This window comes from Malus domestica, chromosome 02 (genome assembly GCF_042453785.1).
Source record: "Malus domestica chromosome 02, GDT2T_hap1".
Taxonomy (NCBI): domain Eukaryota; kingdom Viridiplantae; phylum Streptophyta; class Magnoliopsida; order Rosales; family Rosaceae; genus Malus; species Malus domestica.
Window position 1 is genome coordinate 9,860,379 of NC_091662.1, and position 23,408 is coordinate 9,883,786.

Below are 23,408 nucleotides of genomic sequence, written 5' to 3' on the forward strand. Positions count from 1 at the left end.
TTATACTTCATCCTAAACAAAGTACAAACATGTCTTCATATTAGTTATTTTCGATCGAAATGATGAAAATTTACTCAAAAATGTGAAAATTTAGAATGAAACATTGGGGTTGTCAAACACTGATTTAAACGAAATATGAAAGTTTCTCCAATGTTTAACTGATATATCAGAAATATAGAAGAAATCTGTCAATTTTAACCAAAATTTAAGTGTTTTTCCGACATGGGTGAAGTCCAAACCAAGTGCCATAATACAATTTTTTTCAAGTTTCCAGCCAATTGTATTATGACACTTATTGTACCGGACCATGTTTCAAGCTAAAGGTGGCATATCAACCCATTGGGTTGTTAATGCGTACCCATGAAGACTCATTGAGTTTGTTTTCACCTTATACCTTTATCACCACTACCAATCTCATCTCGATATTATATTGATATCAAATTAAACGGGTCTTAATGTACTCATTAATAACCAATAAATTGATTTGTCACCTCTATTCCCAACACAATGAAAAATTTCTCATGCCGGTGATGACTTTATATAATCATAACTTCTTTTTTAGCTTGATAACCAAGTCCAAGTTGAGGATGGATCGTTACATTTTCAACACGATGCTCTTTAGGTGTAGCATACCTCTGTTTATAAGAAAGAAGTCGAGAAATAAACAGCAGCATGGGTATCAGCACGAATTGAAAGCTCTGTAAATTTAATTAAAAATTTTGTGGTAATTTACTGCTGCGAGGATAATGGCACGAATTAAAGTTTAAAAAAAGTGCTCAAAACCAAATTAAAAGTTCAAATAGCAAAAATAGAACATTGTCAAAAGTTTACAAGGCGTTACTAAATTTTTCCCTTTAATTTTTTATTTATTTCTCATTAAAAAAATAAAAAATAAAATAGTTTTTCATGGGCCACACCATTGGTCAAAAAATGCAATCCAAAACAAGTTCTTAGCCCAAGCCATTCATACAATTCCAACCAACGCCATTGCTTCTCCGCCATGGCTGCAGACCTCTCTGCTCAAACCTTCCTCCTATCCACAACCACGACCACCCCCTAACCAATGGCGTAGCCACCCACAAGGCTAAGGTGGACTGAAGTCCAGGGAGGTTTTCTGTAATGATAGTGTTATCCATGCACTCGTTTTTACTTCTTATACACTTCTCTTAATTCTCGGTTGTTCAGATCGAATGAATTGAAAATGATCACTAACAAAATATTAATAAGGCTGTGTTAGAAATAAAAATGGGTTTGTGAATAGATCTATTCTTTTGTAAACTCATGCTTATAACCTACTCAATTTCAATACATATTATTATTTAATGTGTATTTAGTAGAGGAGAGGTAGTAAATCATAGTAAAAATTATAAATTAGTTCTTTCTCCGGTCCCCCTTTATTCCATTCTTGAAAGAAAAAGGCCATTTACCATATGTAATTTAGCCTTTGTGCTTCTTGCTCAAGAAAATATTAATAAGTTCTTTAAATACACAATTAAATCCCTATCTTTGTAATTCCTGACTTTCCGTTGCAATTTTTCAATGAATGTCACATTTGGTACGTTCTTAATCTCCTTATTTACTTATTCTTGATTTAATTAGTAGGTTAATTATAGGAATCTTGGTGGTGGAATGAGGAGGTACAAACAAAGGTGAAGGCTAAGAAGGAATGTTGTAAAGCCCTATACAAGGATAGGACTGATGAAAATGGTGAAAGGTATAGAAAAGTGAAGCAAGAGGCGAAGAAAGCTGTGAGAGAAGCTAAGTTAGCGGCTTACGACAATATGTATAAACGACTAGATACCAAAGAAGGAAAGTTGGATATCTATAAACTAGCTAGAGCAAGGGAAAAGAAGACAAGAGACCTAAACCAAGTGAGGTGCATCAAGGATGAGGATGGAAAGGTTCTTGCTACAGAGAACGCGGTTAAAGACAGATGGAGAGGTTATTTTTATAATCTTTTCAATGAAGGACATGAAAGGAGTGCTTCTTTAGGGGAGTTGAGTAACTCAGAAGAGTGCATAAACTACTCTTTTTATCGTCGAATCCGGAAGGAAGAAGTGGTTGTAGCTTTGAAGAAGATGAAGCATAGAAAAGCAATAGGCCCAGACGATATACCAATCGAAGTGTGGAAAGTTTTGGGAGAGACAGGTATAACATGGCTCACTAACCTTTTCAATAGGATTTTGAAAACGAAGAAGATGCCAAATGAGTGGCGAACGAGCACTTTGGTGCCTATCTACAAGAATAAGGGCGACGTACAAAATTGCATGAACTATAGGGGTATTAAGCTAATGAGTCATACAATGAAGCTCTGGGAGAGAGTCATTGAGCATAGATTGAGGCAAGAGACACGGGTTTCGGACAACCAATTCGGGTTCATGCCAGGGCGCTCAACCATGGAGGCAATTTATCTCTTACGAAGATTGATGGAAAGATATAGAGATGGGAAAAAGGATTTACACATGGTCTTTATAGATTTGGAAAAAACGTATGATAGGGCCCCAAGAGACATTCTTTGGAGGATTTTAGAGAATAAAGGAGTACGAGTAGCATATATCCAAGCGATAAAGGATATGTATGAAGGAGCAAAGACTGCCGTAAGAACTCATGAAGGACAAACTGAAAGCTTTCCCATAACTGTAGGATTACATCAAGGCTCATCCTTAAGTCCTTACCTTTTTGCGTTGGTAATGGATGAGTTAACATGACATATTCAAGATGATATTCCTTGGTGTATGCTTTTCGCAGATGATATAGTGTTGATAGATGAAACTCAGGAAGGGGTAAATACGAAGCTTAACCTTTGGAGAGAAGTGTTGGAATCTAAAGGTCTTCGCCTAAGCCGATCAAAGACAGAATATATAGAGTGCAAGTTCAGTGCAAATGGAGGCCAAAACGAGTTAGGGGTGAGGATTGGAGATCAAGAAATACCAAAGAGCGACCGTTTTCGTTACCTAGGATCTATCTTGCAAAAGAACGGAGAATTAGATGGAGATCTCAACCATAGAATACAAGCTGGATGGATGAAGTGGAAGAGTGCATCCGGCGTGTTGTGTGACCGCCGGATGCCACTAAAGCTCAAGGGAAAATTTTATAGGACGGCAATAAGGCCGGCGATGCTGTATGGCACAGAATGTTGGGCGGTGAAGCATCAACACGTACACAAAATGGGTGTAGCGGAGATGAGGATGCTTCGTTGGATGTGTGGGCGAGAAAGGATAAGATTAGGAATGAGGATATCCGGGGTAAAGTAGGAGTAGCCGAAATTGAAGGAAAGATGAGAGAAAATCGGTTACGGTGGTTTGGACATGTGCAAAGAAGGCCTACTGACGCTCCGATTAGAAGATGCGACTATGGGACAGAGGTTCAGGGCCGAAGGGGTAGAGGAAGACCTAGGAAAACTTTAGAAGAGACTCTAAGAAAAGACTTAGAGTACTTGGATCTAACGAAGGACATGATACAGGACCGAGCACAATGGCGTTCTAAGATTCATATAGCCGATCCCACTCAGTGAACCGAGAAGTTTTCCTTACTCAGGAAATTAAGGGAACACTACCTCAACCTACATGCTCAACTCACAAAGCTTCAACAAAAGAAAATTCAAAGAACTTAGCGAAGAAGGCTTTGGTGTATTTAACACAATACGTTGAAATGAAGGAAAGCTTATTTATTGATATCCCCGATAATCTACAAATATGTACATATACATGAGTCAAAATAAACAAACAAGAGGGAGCCTTCACAAAGGTGGCTTAGGAGAAGTCTCAGCAGTCGGTAGAGCCCCAGAAAGAGAAGGCACCATAGGGGGATCATTCGGAGCCTCAGTACTGGACAGAACCCTAGAAGGAGGAGGCATCAGAGGTTGATCATTTAGAGCTTCATTACGCGGTACAGCCCCAGAAGACGAAGGCAATAAATGTCTTTGGAACAAACCCATAAATCTCTGATGATCAAGTAAAACCTGACCATCAGATTCCTTCATCTGGTCAAGCTTCCTCTTCATGTTTGTAGCATAGTCATGTGCGAGCCGGTGCAACTGTTTATTCTCATGCTTGAGCCCTCTAATCTCCTGTTTGAGACTCATCACTTCAGCCGCCAATGATTCAACTTGGCGGGTTCGAGCAAATAGGCGTTGGGCCATATTAGACACAGAACCTGCACACTGAACACTGAGAGCCAGATAATCCTTAACAGCTAACTCATCAGACCGTTTGGAAAGTAGTCTGTTATCTTTAGGAGTGAGAAGGTTCCTGGCCACCACCGCAGCGGTCATATCATTATTCATCACGGAATCCCCAACGGTAAGAGGACCAGTAGGGGAGACGAAGGATGGGCGCCATATGTTGTCTGGAGAAGGCGGGGCTGCCTCTTCAACAAGGTTCAAGTCAAAACGACGGTCGGATGGGCCAGACATTTTCAAAGGTGTTGAAGAGAGAAGAGGTCGGACAAATCAAGATCTTAGAAATGCAAGAATGGAGCTTCTACTGGTGGAGATTCAAGTGTGCTTTGGAACTTAATGCCAGCCCCTATAAAAATTTGCACTCGACGGAGCTTCAGAAATCGAAGAGGCGTCTGCTCAGAAATCAAAGAGGCGTTTGCTTTCTCAAAAGCTGGGCTACTCAGAGACCACGAAGGTCGATCTCAGAAATCGAAGAGGCGTCTGCTTTCTCAAAAGCTGGGCTGCTCAAAGACCACGAAGGCCGATCTCAGAAATCGAAAAGGCGCTTGCTTTCTCAAAAGCTGGGCTGCTAAGAGACCACGAGGGCCGATCTCAGAAATCGAAGAGACACCTACTTTTTCAGCCTTGTCAGCACCTGTCACACGCACACTCAGCTTTGCGGAAATTATGGGCATTCTGTCGAAGACTTCTGGTGAAGTAGAAAGCACTTGAGTCTTACTGTTCAATCACCCATTTCCCACACGCAACAGTAGCTCATGGGTACCACAGATAACTTTGCCAAAGTTCTCTGCCAAAGTTGAGCACGTGAAGCTTGCAGCTCTCACTACATCGCTCTGACCAAGAAGGGTAAAATAATAGCAAAGAAACAGCACTAACAAAATTTAGACACATAAATTTTGAAGGTCTAGCTACCATATTATTACCCACAAGGGTAAAGGAACAGTACCACTACTGGATAATTGGAAAGTCCATGTGTGTCAACCTCTGTGCTTCGTGGCAATGTAGACTAGCAAACATGCCCAACCTTTACTCACATTCGAGAAAACACTCCCAACAAGATTGCTTGCTCCAAAATCGAAGAGGCACCGTCCTCCGAATCTCGAGAGCCAGACTCCCAACATGACTACTTTCTCAAAAATCGAAGAGAGGGTAAAGGAACAGTACCATTGCTGGATAATTGGAAAGCCCCGGTGTGTCAACCTCTGTGCTTCGTGGCAAAGTAGTAGACTAGCAAACATGCCCAACCTTTACTCACATTTGAGAAAACACTCCCAACAAGATTGCTTGATAATACCTCTGCAAACAAGCTATACTAGAGCAAGAATATCTCATATCATCAGGGTTAAAAGCAAGAGTATCCCATATCATGCTTTTTCCCTGTCTTTTCCTTTGGCCTTGTTCTTACCTGCAAGACAAGGAAAAAGAGAGCAATCAGTCAGCACTTGGAATCAAGCTTCCAGCCAGGAACTGACTGCCTAGAACCCCTTACCTGATTACTTACCTGGCATTGCTCTCGAGTACTCATCTTCAACTTCTTATGCTTCCAGGGAAGATACCACATCTGCCTGAGGAACAGATAGGGCAAGTGAGAATGATACAAGGAAGCATGTGGAGACAAGCGTAACAGCACACGTGCCGATACATCCATTACTTTGTCAAAGCAAAAGTATCCCATATCAGCAGGGTCGAACGTACTCTAGATTTGATGGACTTGTTTTGACCCTCAAATTCTTCAGTCGGCCTTATACTCTGGAGGAAACTAGAAAACCCTCAAGCTCAGTTCAAGAATAAGCCTGTGGAAAGTTACTTCTTCAAAAGCAAAAGTATCCCATATCATCTCTTCTCATTTTTCTTCTCTTTATCCTTCATGCTGCTTGCAAGATAGGGAGAATGTGAACAATCAGCCGGAGCTCTGATTGCTTACCTTGTCTGTCACCTCTTTCAGCAGATCCCCTAGCTCGGCGACTTGGGGGACTCCTACTACATTGTTTGTATCGCGCTTGACCAAGCCTGAAACTACAAGTAAGCTTCAAGTGAAATTGATACATTACCTTGTGCATCTCCACCAGTTAAAGATACCACCCCTGGATGGAGGAAGAGTACTTCCAGAGAAGATGCCACATCTACCTATGAGACAGATAAGGCAAGTCAAGACGATACCACACTCCGATACTTAGAAGTTTCGTGATTACGAGATCATTCCCCCACAATATTTCCTAATGTCATTTGTACTAAATCATTCACCTGTACTCACTAAAGGAGAGCTTGAACCTATGTACTTGTGTAAACCCTTCACAATTAATGAGAACTCCTCTATTTCGTGGACGTAGCCAATCTGGGTGAACCACGTACATCTTGTGTTTGCTTTCCTATCTCTATCCATTTATATACTTATCCACACTAACGACCGGAGCAATATAGCGAAGATCACAAAAAGCGACCGTTTTCGCTACCTAGGATCTACCGTGCAAGAGAACGGAGAATTAGATGGAGATCTCAACCATAGAATACAAGCTGGATGGATGAAGTGTAAGAGTGCATTCGACGTGTTGTGTGACCGTCGTAGGTCACTGAAGCTCAAGAGAAAATTTTATAGGACGGCAATAAGGCCAGCAATGTTGTATGGCACAGAATGTTGGGCGGTGAAGCATCAACACGTACACAAAATGGGTGTGGCGGAGATGAGGATGCTTCGTGGGATGTGTGGGCACACGAGAAAGGATAAGATTGGGAATGAGGATATCCGAAGTAAAGTAGGAGTAGCCAAAATTGAAGGAAAGATGAGAGAAAATCGGTTCCGGTGATTTGGACATGTGCAAAGAAGGCCTACTGATACTCCGGTTCGAAGATGTGACTACGGGACAGAGTTTCAGGGCCGAAGGGGTAGAGGAAGACCTAGGAAAACTTTGGAAGAGACTTTAAGAAAAGACTTAGAGTACTTGGATCTAACGGAGGACATGACACAAAACCAAGCCCAATGGCGTTCTAGGATTCATATAGCCGACCCCACTTAGTGGGAAAAGGCTTTGTTGTTGTTGTTGTTGTTGTTGTTGTTATATTTTATATAAGTAAAAAAATAAACATTTGATTTTATAGTACTATTTTCAATCCGCCCTTGCCCCCAACGCTTCCACCCCAGAACCACCACCTCCTTCTTGCCTTCCTCCTCTCTCTACTCTCACTCCAAACCCCTCCTCCACCTCTCCAAAATCTCCTGCCCCCACCGGCACCCAACCCATTTTCCAGCTCGGCCATGACCGCCTCTCCAAGGTCCCCATTCCCACATCAGAAACTTCTGCATCATCGCCCACATCGACCATGGCAAGTCGACTTTGGCCGATAAGCTACTCGAAACCACCGGTACTGTGCAGAAGCGCGAGTTATATTGTTACCCCATTTCCTTCTTTGACATGAATCAACCAACCCCTTTCATTTGTAGTTTGTGCGAGATGTTAGACTACGCTCTCGCTGAGGTCACGAATCAAGTAGCCGCGATCAGGGTTTAGATGCAAATTTAGACGGGGTATTTGAGTGGTTTCTCAAAGGGAGGAATAGAACCTGCCATCGCTTACACTCCATGACAGTAGAGGTGCTGGAGTCGAAATCTGCCTGATCTGCACTGGCCCTGTAGAGCTCTAGTTTATTTGCCAGATGCGATCATGTGACTTACTTCTTTTCTGTTCGGCCCCATTTTTCTTGTAAGGTTTAATTTCAATAACACAAAACAAGGGGTTATAGGGTTAGTCCAACTCAAAACTCCTCCAACACCAACATTGTCTTTTTTTCTTATACAGATGCTGAATTTCTTGAACTTTTTGCATTGCGCAACTCGCTTGTCGACCAGTGCATAAAACACCGCATTTGCAAGCATTTACATTGCGGACTTCGCACTTAAGTAGTTTCTCTCTCTTTTTTTTTTTTTTTATCATCTAAAGGAGGGGATTTGAACTTAAGATCTCGCCTAATTAAAGAGTTCGTTGGTCACACAATCAGTTTATATATCAATATTTGTATTTTTCCTTTGTTGTATAATGAGTTGAGCTATTCTAGGTTATGCTATATATATGTACAACTTCAAATATTTATTTGGAAAACTTCAATTGTACGAGATAAATTTTATTAAATTTGAAACAAGAAGTTATATTTAGTCAGTGATACATAAAATTTACACCTAATAATACAAGAAAAAAAGTAAGGTGAAAAATACAAGAAAAGAGGGGAGACATAAACTTACCCCTTTTAAGCAAACAAATAAAAATGCTAAAAAAGAGGGGGATGTAAAGTCTAAGACCCTCTATAAAAATATCTAGAAGGTCTAGACCAGCAAAACAAGTTGCAAAACATCAAGTAATATGTTACCAAAAAAAAAAACAAACACACACACACATCATAAAAGAGGAAAAACAAGTTGCAAAGCACCAAAAGCAATACGTACAACAATAATATTTGGATAGTTTGTTCCACTTATAGATGCCTAGAGACTAAAGTTAAAAATCACACATTTGCTTTATAATTATATGACAAAATTGGATCACTAATTTCTAAACTTTAGTCGAACTTGAGCTTTAGTTCTTGAACTAAAAATCCATGAGTATTGAATATGAAGAGAGGATCATCGCCAAATCCCCTTTGTGGGGATCCCGAAGATCCTCAAATTACATTCGTTCATTGTACATCGTGCGGTCAGAAATCATTGTAATTTTTTTTTATCTAAAATTGAATATAAACAGTACCTGATTTAAACTGGCCGCATGATGTACGATAAACAGATGTGATTGAAGAATTTCAGAATCATCACAAAGAGAATCCTGCGAGGATCCTCTCTTTTGAATATGGACGGATGCAAAACATTGCAGCAGTAGTATGTGCTGATGGTAAAAAAGCAGTTGGATATATACATTTACTGTTCAAAAAGTGATTAAGCACTATACACTTATTAGCCAAACCATATACATAATATACAATGAAGGTTAGATGATTTCTGATCACAATACAGTGTGAAATTTTGACTGCAAACCGGCGAAGTAGGAAACAAGCAGCATCATTTTTTCTTCTTCTGATAAGATAGAATTAATGCAGCTGCAGGAACCTTTGACTGTTTTATTTCTCTTTTTTTTGGGCCATCTGAAGCCTTGACTTTGAAAATGCGAATTGCAAAGAAGTGTTTGCAATACGAAAGAAGTTTATAGCTTTTAGTCCTGAACCAATCAGGATACAAATATGGGGTCTTCCTGAATGGATTGACCTATGACTGATTTACTCAGGCCCTTTTCCACTGACTTCTTCCTTCATTTGGAGAAGCCATCAGGAATGGAACCAGTGGAAAGTTGTATGTAGAAAAGAAGTGCAAAATAAGCAAACACGAAGACTTTGGAAGTGAAAGATGCACCGATTCACGCTCTTCCAGCCCAGCTGCTGTTTATAGAGCTCAGTAATATTTCACGGAATTTCTCTTTTGAATTATCAAACTCTTAGTTTGCAATGCCGTGACATGAGGAAATTTTGCATGTGCTGCATATGAGACAACAGTTGAAAGAAGTAGATTTCTAGCTCACCCAATTAATACGTCCCCTCGAATTAAACCGAACCCTAACTAACAACTACTAAAAGCTAAAATGTACATCTTTTGAGCCAATTATTGAGCTAGGGTTTTTTTTTAACTTTAATTCTTTAAGAAGATTGAAATTTAAAATAAACCTAATGTTAGATTACATATTGATTATAATCCCTTGATATGTCCTTAATCAAAATAATTAATGTGCATTTTATTTAATCTCCCATTAAATATTTAAATTTATTAATATACAAATTTTAATTTATTTTTTTACCAAAAAAAGTTTTTTAATTTATTAATTTTATTCAACATTTTTCAAACTTAAAAGACTCAATTAATGTACCTAAATATGTGGACCGAAATGGATTATATTGAACTAATGTATTTAAATGTTAGTACCGAAATATATGCACCGAAATGTATTATATTAAATTAATGTACCTAAATATGTATACCGAAATATATACACCGAAATGTATTATATTGAATTAATGTACCTAAATATTTGTATCGAAATATTTTTACCTAAATGTGTGTACCTAAATGTATGCACCGAAATGTATTATAATGAATTTAATGTACCTAAATGAAGAAGACAAAGTACATCAAAATATATTGTATAATAAAAATTAATTTATCTAATTGTTTACAACAAAATATATTACGATAAATGAAATGAAAGTGAAAATTATAAGGAAAACTAATGAAAAGGGCTTGAAAACTTTGAGTTTTAATGATAAGGACAAAATAAAGGGTAAAGTGAATAGTACCAGGATTGACTTTTTAGTGTAAAAATGTGGTTTTTCGTTAAAGCGAACAGTACCAGGTGTTTTTCGTTAAAGTTCCCAAAATTATAATGAAATAAAATTAATACATTAAAAATTAGGAAGAAAAAAAAGAAATAATTAAAAAATCAAAATATAATTAATAAATGAGGTTATTAATGTCTCAAGGAACTGAAATTAGATTTTGAAAAAATTAGATTTTGATCTTACTCATAGTTTTAATCTAAAGAGTTCTTTAGAGAAAGACCCTTGAAACTTCTATTTTTCAAACAAAAGCCCAACTAATATTAAACATTCAAATAAAACCCGAATTTCGCATAGACTTCCATGTAGATAAATACATAACCAATTATTACAACATATTTACAACTTATGCCACATAACCCTAATTATGTTAATAAATATTATTACTCATCCTAATTATGGTTAGCAATTAACCCCATATGGACATTTTACCCTTTTTGTTTTATAAATATTATTAACATATATATATATATATATATTAATTTACCCATATTCATAAACAATTATAGGCACATTTTTCGTATGAAAAAAAAGATCCTTTGTATAATCAGTTATTTTGCATCAAATAATATTGTTTGATAAAAAAAACAAGAATCAATTGATATTCTTTTATTTTTTAGGTAAATGATTTTAAACATATTATTTTGTAGGTAAATTATTTTACACATATTATTGCATACATTAGCCATTTTGATTTGTTATTATATATGTGTGTCAGTTGACCCACTGGGAAGTTGCTCGTGAGTTTCCAGAAACAAAACTGTGAGGGCATGATCGGGGCCCAAAGTGGACAATATCGTGCTACGGTGGTGGAGCGGGCCCGGGAAGTGGTCCGCCCCGGGCCGGGATGTGACAAAAATAATTATCTATTTTTATATGTAAAGTATAAGTAAATTAATTTTTTTATAAGAATTAAACAATAGGTAAATTATAAGTACATTATTTACTTATAAGAATTGAACAATAGGTTAATTTACCTATTGTAGGTACATTATGTTTCTAAAAAAAAGGAAAATTGAAATTCATAAACAAAAAGTAGTAGATATATTATCTTTTCAATCAAATTACATTCCTTTATTTTGTAGGTAAATTTTTTTTAAAGCATTATTACATATACCAAGCACATTTTACTACTAATATATATCAGTTTTAGTAGGAATTATATATTGTAGGTACATTATGTTTGTACAAAGAAAAAACAATAGGTAAATTAAAATTCATAAACAAAAAGTAGTAGATATATTATTTTTTTAATCAACTTACATACCTTTATTTTGTAGGTAAATAATTTTACATGCATTGTTACATATATTGGGCACATTTTATTAATATATATGTGCAATTATATTTTATTATATCAAATGTAGCTAAATTAATATTGAATCAAATAACATTTTTTTATTTTGTAGGTAAATTATTTTTCATGTATTATTACATATACTGCGAATATTTTATTACTAACACATATGTCCAAATAATTTACCTATGTTTTTATGTAAATTACTCCATAGTTCCTTTTCGGTTTCCATTTGGTAAGAAAATGGCAAGATTAAATCAAAATTGTCTAATTTTATGCAAATGTGGAAAACAATTACAAAATGTAAAGGAAAGTATAACATTAATATTTATTTATTTATTTTTGCCAGAAGCATGAACATTCAAGTAAAAAGACTATGTTGGGTTTTATGTAAAGAAACTTGAGTTTCAAGGGCTAAAATCATATTTTCAGTAATCTAAAAATCATCTTTGCTAAGAATTAAAATGAAGTTTCCCATTGAGCTAGCCACATACCTTACACAAATGCTTAAAAACACCAATGAAAACTTAAACATGCAGTGTATATTTTCACCCACCAAGGCAATGAACTTCCTCTCCCCAAAACTTCTTCCTTCATCATCTAAATCTTCTCTCGAACTTATAACGATCGCCATAGTCTTGTATGCTGCTGCTGTAGAGCTAGCGAACAACGAAACGATTCCGGCAGTGATTGTTTTTGGAGATTCAATAGTGGATCCGGGAAACAACAACAATATTGGCACGATAGTCAAATGCAATTTCCCACCTTATGGAAGGGACTTTGTAAGAAAAAGGCCTACCGGAAGGTTTAGCAATGGCAGAGTCCCCTCAGACTGAATAGGTAATATAACTATTGTCGTTGTTGTTTCTTACTTTTTACTGGCTCTACTGGCTCAACCAACAACAACAACAACCAGCCGTATCCCACTAATGGGGTCGGTTGTATGAATCCTAAAATGTCATTGCGCACGGTTTTACGCTAAGTCTTCAGTTAGATCCAAGTACTGGCTCAACAAAACTATGAAAATGATTAACCCTTTACAAATATTTCAACTGAATCAGTTGGAGTGAAGAAGATTTTGCCAGCTTATTTGGACTCAAATCTGAAGATTCAAGACCTACTTACTGGTGTAAGTTTTGCCTCAGGTGGCTCAGGATATGATCCCCTCACTCCCAAAATAGTGGTAAATAAATATAACCCCATTTTTTCTATTTACTATTTCATCCTTTCTTTCTCTTAATTTTGTTTCTATCAGTCTGTCTTATCTCTATCGGATCAACTGGATTTGTTCAAAAAATACATAAGCAAGATAAATGCAGTCGTTGGGAAGGAGAGAACAGCGACTATAGTATCGAAAATCATATACATTGTGTGCACAGGGAGTAACGACATTCCGAATACTTATTTATCTACACCACTAAGAAGATCTCACTATGACATTCCAGCGTATACCGATCTCATGGTTAAATCGGCTTCAAGTTTCTTTCAGGTAAACATTGAACAATTGCAATTCGTGAATGTCAGCACTAGAAAAATAAATGGTTTGGTAGTCGTGCATTACCACTTATGTAGCCATAAAGTACTAAATTTCAGACCTAGCTAAACGTAGTCCAGTTTGTTAGAGCAATGTGCTTCCCCCTTTTGCACCCAAGTTTGAATCCCCGTCTCCGTAGTGTAGATTAAACTAGAATATTGCTCAAACAAAAATACAAAACTTTCATCAGAACTAGCCACCTCAGAAGAGTAACAATTGTCAATATGCCGCATATTTCGGTATCCCAAGTTCCATAGATGAGCTCATACATGCGTATCTTTTTCATTCTTGATTCTTGGGTGCCAAGTAATTGGGATTGTATGAATAAGCTGCTCTAAGTAGTAGCATAGATGGTTAAAGCGTGACACACTACGTCGTACTTTGCTATTTTTTAATGTGGGGAAAAAATGGAACTGCAGGAACTATATGGACTCGGAGCAAGAAGAATTGGAGTTGTAAGTCTGCCAGCCATCGGGTGTGTACCGTCACAGAGAACACTGAGTGGAGGCTTAGACAGAGGGTGCTCGGAGACTGCCAACCAAGCAGCAAGTCTCTTCAACTCCAAGCTCTCCGCCCAAATAGATGCCTTCAATAGGAGGCTGCCAGAAGCAAGGCTTGTCTACCTCGATATCTATAACACATTGCTTTCCCTCATCCAAAACCCTACTCAATATGGTAAATCACCATCTTGGTTAATTTCGGAAATAGTAATTTGCAAAAATACGTCAATTTCTCATATATGAGTTACCAACAATGTTCTCTTACCACGCAAAGATTTAAGTTGTCATACTATGAATCTAAGACCAAACATTTTGAATGTGAACCAAACAAGAACGATAGTCTAAAATTCACTTTTTACGTCATCGTCATAGTCTCGGGAAAAAAGAAATTCCACAATGCATATTGACCATATGGTTGGTACAATGATTTTCTATATGGTTTCAGGATTTGAAGTGATCAATCGAGGATGTTGTGGGACGGGAAACTTTGAGGTTAGCATTCTGTGTACACGTTATTCTCCGGGAACCTGCAATGATTCGTCGAAATACATATTCTGGGACAGCTACCATCCTTCAGAGAAAGGATATGAAGTCATCACCTCTCTGGTTTTCGATTCGCAAGTTCATAAGTTCTTCTGAAGCCTCTCTCTCTCTCAAGTATTGGCAATCAATAAATTTCCAAGCCCGTTTTGATGTATTTCTCTTTCAGAAGTTTGAGCCTCAAATTGTTAGAAATTGATGTCTGTCACCTTTTGACTCTTGTTACGCTTTTGTATTTTTTGTTTTTTTAAATGGACAACTAGTGGCTAATAACGGTTATCCATTCTTTCTGGGTCCGGAGAGTTTATGAGGATTTCACCCCATTGAAAAATCAATGTGACGTGAAATTAACTAATTATACTTCATCCTAAATAAAGTATATACATGATGTCTTCATATCGGTTGTTTTAGATAGAAATGATGAAAATTTGCTCAAAAACGTGAAAATTTAGAATGAAACATTGGGGATGTCAAACACTGATTTAAACGAAATATGAAAGTTTCTCCAACGTTTAACTGATATATCAAAAATATAGAAGAAATATGTCAATTTTAACCAAAATTTAAGCGTTTTTCCAACACGGGTGAAGTCTAAACCAAATGCCATAATACAATTTTTTCAAGCTTTCAGCCAATTGTATTATGACACTTATTGTACCGGGCCATAAACCAAGCTAGAGGTGGCATATCAATCCATTGTGTTATTAATGCATATCCATCAAGACTCATTTAGTTTATTTCACCTTACACCTTTATCATCACCAGTGAAGAAAATATCGATAATATCGGCGAAATATCGCCGATATTATCGTTTTTTTGGGACCCCGATATTTTATTAACTATCCAACTTGTTTTCGGCAGAATATCGCGATATTATCGATAATATCGCGATATTTTCGAAACTATCACGATATTTGGTATGGACTCATCGGAGAACACAGCCGGAGCAAATAATCCGAACCCCTAAATCCCCAAATTCTAATTCAAAACAAATGAACTGAATCTACAATACAGGATTCCCTAAAATCGATTTCAGTACAAAAATCAACATGCAGAAAAATCGCAATCTGTACAAAAATTGTAATTTACAAGCCGAGAAGAACGATTTCAGTACAAAAATCAAAGCAAATGAACCGAATTCATAAATCCCCAAATTCAAATTCAAAGCAAATGAACTGAATCCCTAATTCCTAAATCCCTAAAATCGATTTCAGTACAAAAATCAAGCAACATGCAGAAAAATCGCAATCTGTACAAAAATAGAAACCCTAATTCCTAAATCCCTAAAATCAATTTCAGTACAACAAAGGTGCAACATGCAGAAAAATTGAAATCTGTACAAAAATTTAAAGTAAAAGCCGAGAAGAAGAGAAGTAGGAGCCTGGGAACATCGTCTTCCTCACGAATCCAAGACGGCTGGGACAACGTCGTGCTCCTCAGTGGTGTCGACGGCTGGGACTACGATGATTTCCGGTCGATCTCCATGGATCAAGGTGGTTTAGAAGGCGGTTATCGAGTGGTGTCGACGGCTGGGTTTAGGGCGGGTGAGATGGGAGAAGCAGAGGGAGACAGGGAGACACGGAGACACGGACGAGGAGGATCGAGATTCGAGAGATGATGTCTCTGTGTGTGTGTGGAAGAACTGGAGAAGGGGGAAGGGAGGGAGAAGACTGAGAAGTTCTCAGTGAGAACGAAGGCTCAGACCTCAAAGAGAGAGAAGAGAGAAGAGAGAGATTGAGAGGATTCGAGAATATGGTAGTGGGAAATGAATGATCGAGAGAGAGACTGAGCTCCGTGTGTGGTGTACGTGTGTGGAGTGCGTGTGTGGTGTGGTGTGGGGGGTCTCGAAGTGTGTGTGTGGTGGAGTGTGAGTTCTTCAGTCTTTTTGACTGTCTGAGTGGTGGCGTGTAAGAAAAAAAAAAGCATCCAATGCTCCAAATTATTCAAAACCAAATCATTCCAAACCTATGTCTAGCTCTCTGATCCAATGATCCAAAGAACTTTTTGCAATTTCAGAACATGGACAACAAATAATACTGCTTTCATAATGAAATCGTGTGACAGTCAGTAAGAGTCTTTCACATGCAAAACAGTGTCAATGTCTGTTATATACTTACATTCTTTCATCCAGTGGAGTATCAGAGGCATTCACAGAATTTTCGTTTCTTCTTCTTCCCATACCATTTTCAAAACCATTCCAGATCCTTTCCAAAGCCAAGCAACACAAAGGCTTCCATATTTAAGGTAAGTTTACAAACTTAAATTTATATTATTGTAATTTATACAACAACAAATAAATTTGTGTGGACTCGTATGTTAATTTTTTTAAGTAATTAATACTTGCATGTTAATTTTTGTAAGTAATTAAGTAATGTTAACAATTACATGTTAATTTTTTTAAGTAATTAAGTAATGTTGTATAATTATTCCCTAGGATAATTTTAATATGTTTAATGTTATTTATTATTTTATTTTCCTTACCATTTTCAAAGTCATTCCAGATCCATTCCAAAGCTTGAACACAAAGGCTTCCATATTTAAGGTAAGTTTACAAACTTAAATTTATATTATTGTAATTTATACAACAACAAATAAATTTGTGTGGACTCGTATGTTAATCTTTTTAAGTAATTAATACTTGCATGTTAATTTTTGTAAGTAATTAAGTAATGTTAATGTTAATTGTTTTAAGTAATTAAGTAATGTTGTATAATTATTCCCTAGGATAATTTTAACATGTTTAATATTATTTATTATTTTATTTCCCTTACCATCTTCATTATCAAATTGGATTATTATTCATTAATATTAGGTTTTTTTATTATCAAATTGGATTATTATTCTTTAATATTAGATTTTTTTATTATCAAATTGGATTATTATTCATTAATATTAGGTTTTTTTATTATCAAATTGGATTATTATTCTTTTATATTAGGAAATTTTTTTATCAAATTGGTGGATTATTCATTAAATTGGATTATTATTATCAAATTGGATTATTATTCATCACCATGTTTTATATTAGGATTATTTTTTTTTCAAATTGGTGGATTATTCATTAAATTGGATTATTATCAAATTGGATTATTATTATCAAATTGGATTATTATTCATCACCATGTTTTATATTAGGATTATTTTTTTATCAAAGTGGTGGATTATTCATTAAATTGGATTATTATCAAATTGGATTATTATTATCAAATTGGATTATTATTCATCACCATGTTTTATATTAGGATTATTTTTTTATCAAATTGGTGGATTATTCATTAAATTGGATTATTATCAAATTGGATTATTATTCATCACCATGTTTTATTTTAGGATTATTTTTTTTATCAAATTGGTGGATTATTCATTATATTGGATTATTATCAAATTGGATTATTATTCATCACCATGTTTTATATTAGGATTATTTTTTTTATCAAATTGGTGGATTATTCATTAAATTGGATTATTATCAAATTGGATTATTATTATCAAATTGGATTATTATTCATCACCATGTTTTATATTAGGATTATTTTTTTATCAAATTGGTGGATTATTCATTAAATTGGATTATTATCAAATTGGATTATTATTCATCACCATGTTTTATTTTAGGATTATTTTTTTTTATCAAATTGGTGGATTATTCATTATATTGGATTATTATCAAATTGGATTATTATTATCAAATTGGATTATTATTCATCACCATGTTTTATATTAGGATTATTTTTTTTATCAAATTGGTGGATTATTCATTAAATTGGATTATTATCAAATTGGATTATTATTCATCACCATGTTTTATATTAGGATTATTTTTTTATCAAATTGGTGGATTATTCATTAAATTGGATTATTATCAAATTGGATTATTATTCATTAAATTGGATTATTATTCATCACCATGTTTTATATTAGGATTTTTTTTTTATCAAATTGGATTATTATTCATTAAATTGAATTATTATCAAATTGGATTATTATTCATTAATATTAGGTTTTATTATTCCATATTATTTGTATAATTACTTAAATTTTTACAATCATTTTCTTTACTTTGTATTTAATTCTTCTGTAGAATAACTTTATTATTTAGGTTCTCTTATTTTTATCAAAAAATAATTGTCTAATTTTCATGAAAAATAAATATAGGTACGTTTAAGATGTCCAGTAAACGTGATCCAGCTTGGGAACATGGAGACCCAATAGACGGAAACAAACATGGCACAATTTGCAAATATTGTGGTCGGGTAATGAAGAGTGGCGGAGTGACACGACTGAAGTATCATCTTAGTGGATTAGATCCATCAAAATATGTCCAACGATGCGATAATGTCCCCCCAGAAGTGAAGGCATTCATCAGCACATTATTAAAAAATAAAAAACAGCAGAAGTAAAAGATAACACAGGGAATGGAAAATATTCAAGCTGGGCTACGGGGAGAAGTCTATGGCCAAGCGGTTGACAGTGATGATGATGACGATGAGGACGAATGTGATGATGACATGGGACCTGAAGAACGACGCAGTTTGAAACAAGCATTACGTGCCTTCAAACAGTCAGCATGGGAAAGAGAACACCTTCATAAAATTCCTAATAGGGGACAAGGTTCCAGGACAAGTGGTGGTGCACAAATGAGACGGGGAGGCAGTCTTAGAGAATCACAACCAACACCACCAATAGCCCCAAGTTTATATAAGTCATCCAACGCACGTCAAAAGAGTGTTTGGAGTTATTTCAAGGGAGGTAATGTGAAGGAGGGAATGAGGCGTCTAATTAGCAAGTTCTTTATCTATGAAAATGTCCCTGCTGCGAAGGCATCATCACATCATTTCAAAAATATGGTAGTGGGATGTCAACAGGCCGGTGTTGGAGTACAACCTCCCACTCCCTATGAGATAAGAAACAAATATTTGGATATGGAGTATAAAGACATTGGCGAGTATGTTAACAAGTTGAGGTCAAAGTGGGAAACTAATGGTTGCACAATCATGTGTGACAGATGGACCGGCCCGACCAGATTATCTATCATCAACTTCATGGTATACTCCAAGGGAAAGACAATTTTTTTGAAGTCTGTTGATGCTTCAGACCATATAAAGAATTACAAGTATATTTACAAATTATTGAGGGATGTAATCATGGAGGTGGGAGAGCATAATGTTGTCCAAGTCGTGACCGACAACGGTTCTGCATTTGTCAAAGCTGGAAAAAAGTTAATGAAGCATCATAATGTGTTTTGGACATCATGTGCAGCACATTGTATTGATCTTATGTTTGAGGCAATGGGGAAGAGAGAGAATGTTGCTACTGTGGTCAAAAGAGCTAGAACGATCACAAATTATATTTACAATCACGGTTGGTTGTTGGCAAAGATGAGTGAATTTTGCAGAGGAGAAATTATTCGTCCAGCTACCACTCGATTCGCCACCAACTATATTGCATTAAACAGCCTACTCAAGAAGAAAGCAGGGTTGAAGCAACTATTCACTAGTGACGATTGGGCCAACCACAATTTCAGCCGCTCAAATACAGGTCGTATGGTGGAAAGTATAGTGCTTGATCATGCTTTTTGGAGTCAAACAGAACATGTGTGTCAAGTGTTTGAACCTCTTTACAAAGTTTTACGGATCGTTGACACAGAAGTGTATCCTACTATGGGGGCAGTATATGAGTTGATGCGTGTAGTGAAGGATGAATTGGAAAGAAAACATGGTGCAAGGTGGGTCGTAAAAATAATTGAAGACCGATGGTATAAAACATTATACCACGATTTGCATGCAGCAGGTATAAATTATGTCATAATTTGCAATTCATTTCTTTAGTTGCATAAGTATTATTTATCTTATTAGAGTATGTGTTTCTTTGAACAGCATATTATTTGAATCCCCGATACCAATACAGACCCGGTGTTGGAGATGATGGTAACCTTATACGTGCTGTACATAATGTATACTCTAAATTAGACCATGCATTACCAGCAGTTGGCCAATTTGGAAATGAGGTACACAATTACTTAAATTATAATAATTACTTTGTTGGATTAAACTAACACAATTTATTGTATTCAGCTAACATTGTTTAAAGATGCAAGAAGAATATTTGGAGAACCAACATCAGTTGCTGCTCGAACAAATATGTCTCCTAGTGAGTATAAACATATTTCACTATAAGTTTATAATAGAATTTGTTGGAGTTATTAGGCTTATCAACATTATTTTTCATTGTAGCTGAATGGTGGATCATGTATGGGACCGATGCACCAACTGTGAGAAAGTTAGCAATAAAAGTATTATCACAAACAGCTTCCTCATCTGCTTGTGAAAGAAATTGGAGCACATTTGCACTCATACACACAAAGCAAAGAAATAAGTTGGCTCATAGTAGCTTGGAAAAATTAGTTTATTGCTACTACAACATGAAGCTTCAAATTCGAGATAAGGAAGCAGAAATCGATCATGTCGACCGTGGTGACCCACTAGATGTGTTTGATATTGTTGGTGAAGATGATGATACGGAGGGTAACCAACTTTTTCAATGGATTAGACCTCTTCATTTAGATGATGATGAAGGCAACCCAGCTCCCAGAGTTGCTGAAGAAGCACGTAATGAAGGGATAAATGTAGAAAGAGTATTAGAGGAGGAGGTGGGATCTAGCAGCGCTGACTCTTTCGAAGAACTTTTGCACCCAAGACCAAGCAACACTGGAATTCCACCTTTTTCCAATCCTACACAACCACAACATCGTGCTGATACTAATGATAGCTCTAGTACAAGATCAGGAAACTCACCTACCACCGGAGGTGGGAATGATGAAGGACATAGTGGAGCTGGAGGTAGTGGTGGTGGATATGGAAACTATTATGGACCACCACCTCCCGGATATATGAGCCCCTTCACTGGTGAGGCAAACTTCACGCATGCAACACAGGATGATGACCATGGCAGTAGGCGGGCAGGACCAGGAATTGGTGCCATAGGGAAGGACTATACTCGCAGAGAAAGAGGCAAAGGGATTTTGTCAAGTCAAGAAGATGACTCGTTATCTAGAACTTCAGACTCTGTTGGATTGGGAAGTAGTAACTATGGTTATACTCATAACCAACCATTTCCCTACCCTTCATATCTCATTCCTGTTGGGATGAAATCGAGCGACTCATGGAAACAATCCCAGCCTCAATCTTCAAATGATTTTTCTTATGGACAACCTCAACCAATCTCGGATCCATATGGGTGGCATATTAACAATTACATGCAAAACTATTTTGGGGATTTATCATTTGATAACTACTCTTCACAATACACTCATTCTACACATAGAGATGATGAAGATAGTGACAAATTTGAACCTCATAGGAACTCTATGTGGTACTAAAGTGTAAAATATTGTACTAATTCATTATATATAAATGATTATGGTGTGTTTAGACTTCTTTCATTAATTACTACATATTTTCTACACTCATAATGTTTGTCAGATCGCTATATAATCAACTTGATAATGTTAAATCCATCATGCAATGCATTTCCTTCCAATTTTTTGTGATAAACTAATAGATAATTGACTAAATAAACATCCTACAAAGTTTCAATAAAAATTTCCAAGTTTTTCTTACAATTTCCGTAGTTTCCATGTAATTTTTATCGATATCGATATTTTACCGATATTTCCATCGATATTTCCGTGTTTTCGGACTACCGATATTTCCGATATCACCGATATTTTCTTCCTTGATCATCACTACCAATCTCATCTCGATATTATACTGATATCAAATCAACTGGGTTTTAATGTGTACACTAACAACCAATGGGTTGATTTATCACCTTTATTCCCAACACAATGAAAATTTTCTTGTGTCCGTGATGGCTTTATATTAGTCGTGACTTCTTTTTTAGCTTGATAACCATGTCCAAGTTGAGAACATTGTCCAAAGTTTACAAGGCGTTACTAAATTTTACCCTTTAATTTTTGGCTTATTAGTCGAAATGCCCCATGAAGCTGTCATTGAGTCTCATTTTACCCCCATGAAACTAGTTTTATCTCACTTTGCTCCTTGAAACTGACATTTTCAACTCTTATCTTACTTTACCCACTTCCGTCAATGGATTGTTACATTTAAGGGTATTTTAAACATTTCAGTTTTTGCACATTTATTTACCTCTAACCCACACTAAACAAGTCTCAACTTTATTTTTGACAACTCTGATTCAAATGCATAAATTTTGGACATTTTAAAAATAAATTATTCAATCAATAAAAAAAATTCAAGCAACAAAATCATTGTATCAACCAAAATAAATGTTACATTTGTTCGTGGAGTCATTTCACTTGCAAGACATTCATGTATTGGCTCGAAACTTTGCAATTGAAAAACATTCATTACAATAAAATCATTATACCATTACGCTATCCTATCCAAATTAAATACTTCCCAAACCAAAAAAAACATTTAAAGCAAATGTGCACAATTTGAACAAGCTCATGCCTAGTGAAATCAGTGCTCAAGAATGTGAAATTTTTTGTTTCAAACTGCACATTTGCTTTAAATGATTTTTTTTTTTGTTCGGGAAGTATTTTGGGCAGGATAGCTTCATGGTATAATGATTTTGTTGTAATGAATGTTTTCAATTGCAAAGTTTCGAACCAATACATGGATGTCTTGCAAGTGAAAAGACTCTACGAACAAATGTAAACCTTACTTTGGTTGATACAATGATTTTGTTGCTTGAAATTTTTCTATTGATTGAATAATTTATTTTCAAAAATACCCAAAATTGATGCATTTGAATTAGATTTGTTAAAAATAAAATTGAGACTTGTCTTGTGAAATCTCATCCTGGAATTTCACCATTTATTACGTATCTCGTATTTTAAATTCATATTTTGCGATTACGTTATCTTTATTAGTTAATTTTAATTCTGCTAATTATAAGTTTAGTAATTGATTAGTTATCAAGTTGAAAGTTTCATAATCAATCTTTATCTTT

General features: G+C 35.8%; 2 protein-coding genes and 1 pseudogene across 2 annotated transcripts; all 3 read left to right on the plus strand.

Annotated features, from left to right (window-relative positions):
* The first annotated feature begins 12,373 nt into the window (after positions 1–12,373).
* On the plus strand, positions 12,374–14,702 carry LOC103418286 (GDSL esterase/lipase EXL3-like; annotated as a pseudogene).
* A 4,388-nt stretch (positions 14,703–19,090) lies between these two features.
* LOC139191013 (uncharacterized) lies at positions 19,091–20,469 on the plus strand. Its single transcript, XM_070811519.1, has 2 exons — positions 19,091–20,204; positions 20,291–20,469. The coding sequence occupies exons 1-2, from the start codon at positions 19,181–19,183 to the stop codon at positions 20,467–20,469; spliced, it is 1,203 nt and encodes a 400-aa protein (XP_070667620.1). The 5' UTR covers positions 19,091–19,180.
* Positions 20,470–20,523: 54 nt separating this feature from the next.
* LOC139189319 (uncharacterized) lies at positions 20,524–21,855 on the plus strand. The gene is made up of 2 exons (XM_070808088.1): positions 20,524–20,564; positions 20,648–21,855. Exons 1-2 carry the CDS (start codon positions 20,555–20,557, stop codon positions 21,790–21,792), a joined length of 1,155 nt encoding a protein of 384 aa, XP_070664189.1. The 5' UTR covers positions 20,524–20,554; the 3' UTR covers positions 21,793–21,855.
* The last annotated feature ends 1,553 nt before the right edge of the window (positions 21,856–23,408 follow it).

Bases quoted from the DNA above. Each gene is read 5' to 3' on its own strand.
- LOC139191013 (XM_070811519.1), top strand. From the start codon at position 19,181: ATGAGGCGTCTAATTAGCAAGTTCTTTATCTATGAAAATGTCCCTGCT. The intron at 20,205-20,290 runs GTATAAATTATG...TTCTTTGAACAG, and splicing joins CCACGATTTGCATGCAGCAG to CATATTATTTGAATCCCCGA.